We start from the raw sequence: 3,774 nt of genomic DNA on the forward strand, positions 1-3,774 counted from the left end.
GAGTAGAGTTTGAGTTCTATCCAGGCATTTCTCTGATAGCTTAAATAATTTTTCTTGATTTTCTTTACAGTAGCGGTCTTGCTTTGGGAATCAAGACTCTGCCTTCATTCAACCGTGGACAGTTCTCGAAGTATATTGGTTTTATCACTAAGATCATTCTACACAGAGAACTAAAGAACTATTTCTTTGGTGTTGTCTCCAAAGGCGAATTGGCCAACAAATTGAAACTTTAAGATTGTCGATAATTCAGTATAAGTGAATTTTATTTGTAAAGAAATCATGGCTGCTGTAATAGTACGTGGTTTTGTCCGAATGTGCAACCAGAATACTATGAAGTCCAATATGAGAGAAGCATACATTGAAATAGTAGAAAGAGAGGGGAATGTTATATTGATTGCCTATTTCAGTACTGGATCATACATAACTTTTCAGCTAAGTAATAATATTGAAGACATCGTCATTAGACCCTCTGGAGAAGACCAAAATAATCTGTATTTAAGTTTACGGACTAATGACATATTGAATATTGCAAACTTATCCCCCGGAGATACCGAAATTTTGAAGAAGTTCCTGGATAGAGTCCATCCTCAACCACCCGTAAGACCTGATAGGGGTGGGAGTATCTTTGCCAGTACAACAACACAGAAGGCAGGTGGCAAAACTGCATCTCACAAAATATGTAAGATGTCAAGTAGTCAGTCATTTGAGAAAGAAAGAAATGAAACACCTGATGATAAGGAGATGCCTTTCTGTGCATCAGAATTGCCAACATTTACCTGGGAAGAGTTATTAGAAAATGATTATGGGAAGAGGAGGCCATCATCTGGCTCAGAGATGAATAAGGATTTCCTGCAAGAGGATACCTCTTCGAGAGGAACGGTATCAAAGATGAACCCCTTGAGATATGTAAGCCGCAGAAAGAGAGAATTAATATTAAAACGGTTAAAACAGAATAAGAAATTGGAACTTGGACCTTCATTCAAGACGGATTTTACTGGAAAACCTTACCTAGATGTCAGTGATCTTCTCCAAAGAGTGACTGAGAAAGCATATTTAGCATTTCTGTCAGAGTCGAAGTACGGTGAGGATGACCCAGAGTGGGTCAGACTCAAGATGATCTTTGCATTTTACCCAGGTAAACTACGTCAAGGCTTCCCCAACTTGGGAAACACCTGTTACATGAATGCAGTTTTACAGTCCTTATTTTTGATTCCATCATTTGCTAATGATTTACTCAATCGGACCTTCTCACGGGGTGAAACTCCCCTTGATTCCTTTAGCATACGCTTGGTGCAGCTGCTTATTTTGAAAGATATTTTTAACATAAAAATCAAGAAGAAGTTACTTGGGAATTTTAAAAACGTCATTTCAGCAGTTGCAGAGATATTCTCTGACAACACGCAGAATGATGCGTATGAGTTTTTAGGTCATTGTTTAGATCAGATTAGACAAAACATGAGAAAATTAAACACAACTGGGAAGATTGAATCTGAGGAAGGAAATTCACCTCAGCAGGTTTCTGCTGGTAGTGCTGACACCGAGGTGCTTGTTTGCCCTGTCGCCAGTAATTTTGATTTCGAGTTGCTGCGCTCAACTAGTTGCAAAGCCTGTGGGCAAATTGTCCTTAAGGCAGAGGCAAACAATTCACTTTCTGTCAGTCTTCCCCAGAGAGCAAAAGCACGTCCCTTGTCTATTCAATCTAGTTTTGATGGTTTCTTTGAAGCAGAAGAGCTTGAGTATAAATGTGGAACGTGTAAGCACAGGAGTTCTGTTGCAGTGCATAAATTCAGTAGGCTACCCAGGGTCCTTATTGTGCATCTGAAACGCTATAAATTTAGTGAGTTTGGGTCCTTAAGGAAGGATGACCAAAAAGTCATTATTCCCGAATACTTAAAGTTATCTTCCCATTGCATTGAAACTACCAAACCACCGCTTCCCTTAAGCAAGAATGAACCTCTTAATGATTTCCAAGTCTTAGATATCTTTAAGAAGATGAACTCTGAAGCCATCAGTTCATCGACAGCTTCAACAAAGCAGACCTCAGAATCCAAGGATTCTTTGGCTCCACACATTAGATCAGAAAAAGAGTCTGAACCACAAAAATGCCAGACTCTTCATAAAGCTTCAAGCTTCAAGCAGCAGCAAAGAGACCTGGAAAAAGATTCTAAACTAAATATAATAGAGTCCACATTGGTAAACTCAAGAAATGAAGCAGCCATTGCAAGAGAGCTATTAGCAGTAGGCTTAACGATGAGTCTGGAAGACAGCTCCCTTTCTCTGAAAGGTGCACCCACCAGCAGCCCAGATACAGATCGCAAAGTGGCTAAAAGTCGAAAAGGAAATAAATACAAGAGAACCAATATATCTGCAGATTTTGAGAGCATGCCTGAGACCACCGAAGAATTTTGTAAAGGTAAAAAACGCAGAATTTCAGAAAAATCTTACCAAGTGCCTGAAGAGACCCAGCAGTGTGGAGGGATAAGACTCTGTGAACAAGACCTTGGTCCTCTATTTATTCGGAGGCTTTCAGGCCCCAATGCCCAGTGGCACAGAGAAAAATGCAGACCTACGCAATTAAATTTCCAGGGAACCAAGGTGAAGTCCCAAGGTGCCTTGGGTTCCAATAAAGATCCTGGAAAGAAGGGCTCTTCAGATGTGAAGAAGACAAAATCTTCAGCTAGGAAACCAAAAAGAGAAGCCGAGATGAGAGATAGTCATGACTATCGGCTCATTGGTGTTATCAGCCATATTGGAAAGACGCCTAGCACCGGACACTATATCAGTGATGCCTACAACTTTGAGAGGCAAATGTGGTTCTGTTACAGTGATCTAGACATATTAAATAGCCAAGAGACCCCAGTGCAGGAGACTAGGCTTCAAACCGGGTACATCTTCTTTTACATGCACAATGAGATCTTTGAAGAGCTGTTGGAAAGGGAAGAGAACTCCCAGCCTCATAGCACAGAGGAAGCAGTAGTCAAAGTAGACCCAGAAGTAGTAAAAGAAGTAGCCTCCGGCTCACATACATCTCCTTAACATCTTTGACTATCACTTCCTCCATGGAAGGAAAAGTTTGAACTCTAGCTAAACATGAAGAGGCAGTTAGCATCTACAACCAAAGTTAAGCAGAAACACTTACTTAGAAATAAATCTCTGTTCTAACCCTGATACAAAAACCTCAACCCCACAGTTCCAGCTGATAAAAATTCATCTCTCCTACTAGACCAGAACTGTGCTTTCCTCATTCTAATGCTGTGGACTTTAAGTGTGGTCCTCAAACGAGTACCATAAGGAACATGGAAGGACTCGTGAGAAATGCAATTTCTTGATTCCACCATGGACCCACTGATTCAGAAACTCTGGGGAGGGAGGCTGCAAACTGATGGAGAAAAACTTTTGGTGCTGTTGTATGTTTCAGTTGTTTATGTTTTGTAAAGAGGTTTCATTGCATTTTTTGTTTCTTGTATTCATGTATGCTTTTCCTTCGTATACTTATGATCAAAACAGGCACACACAATTATTCTTCTGATGAGCATGCTCAGTGATTTGATGGGAAAAAATAGTTTCTGAAGTCCTGGCAAAACAAATGAAAAAACCACTTGCTGAGCCCCTGGCAATAAGACAATAGTTGCTGGGGTCCTGGCAATAAATACTAAATGAAACTGGTAGTTTATGAATCCTCCTGGGCATACATAGATGGGACTGAACACCATATCAAGTCTCCAAATTGTTTGCTAAATTCCTTCCTTTCCTCAAGGCCAAAGGAGCTACATA

At 40.4% G+C, this 3,774-nt stretch overlaps 1 protein-coding gene across 1 annotated transcript; it reads left to right on the forward strand.

The window, feature by feature from the left end:
- The first annotated feature begins 279 nt into the window (after positions 1 to 279).
- Positions 280 to 3,036, forward strand: USP26 (ubiquitin specific peptidase 26). The gene has a single exon (XM_024740148.1). It carries the CDS (start codon positions 280 to 282, stop codon positions 3,034 to 3,036), a length of 2,757 nt encoding a protein of 918 aa, XP_024595916.1.
- Positions 3,037 to 3,774: the final 738 nt, after the last annotated feature.

Source organism: Neophocaena asiaeorientalis, unplaced genomic scaffold (assembly GCF_003031525.2).
Source record: "Neophocaena asiaeorientalis asiaeorientalis breed wild unplaced genomic scaffold, Neophocaena_asiaeorientalis_V1.1 scaffold950, whole genome shotgun sequence".
Classification (NCBI taxonomy): Eukaryota; Metazoa; Chordata; class Mammalia; order Artiodactyla; family Phocoenidae; genus Neophocaena; species Neophocaena asiaeorientalis.

Excerpts from the sequence above, each read along its gene's own strand:
- USP26 (XM_024740148.1), top strand. The coding sequence starts at position 280 with ATGGCTGCTGTAATAGTACGTGGTTTTGTCCGAATGTGCAACCAGAAT.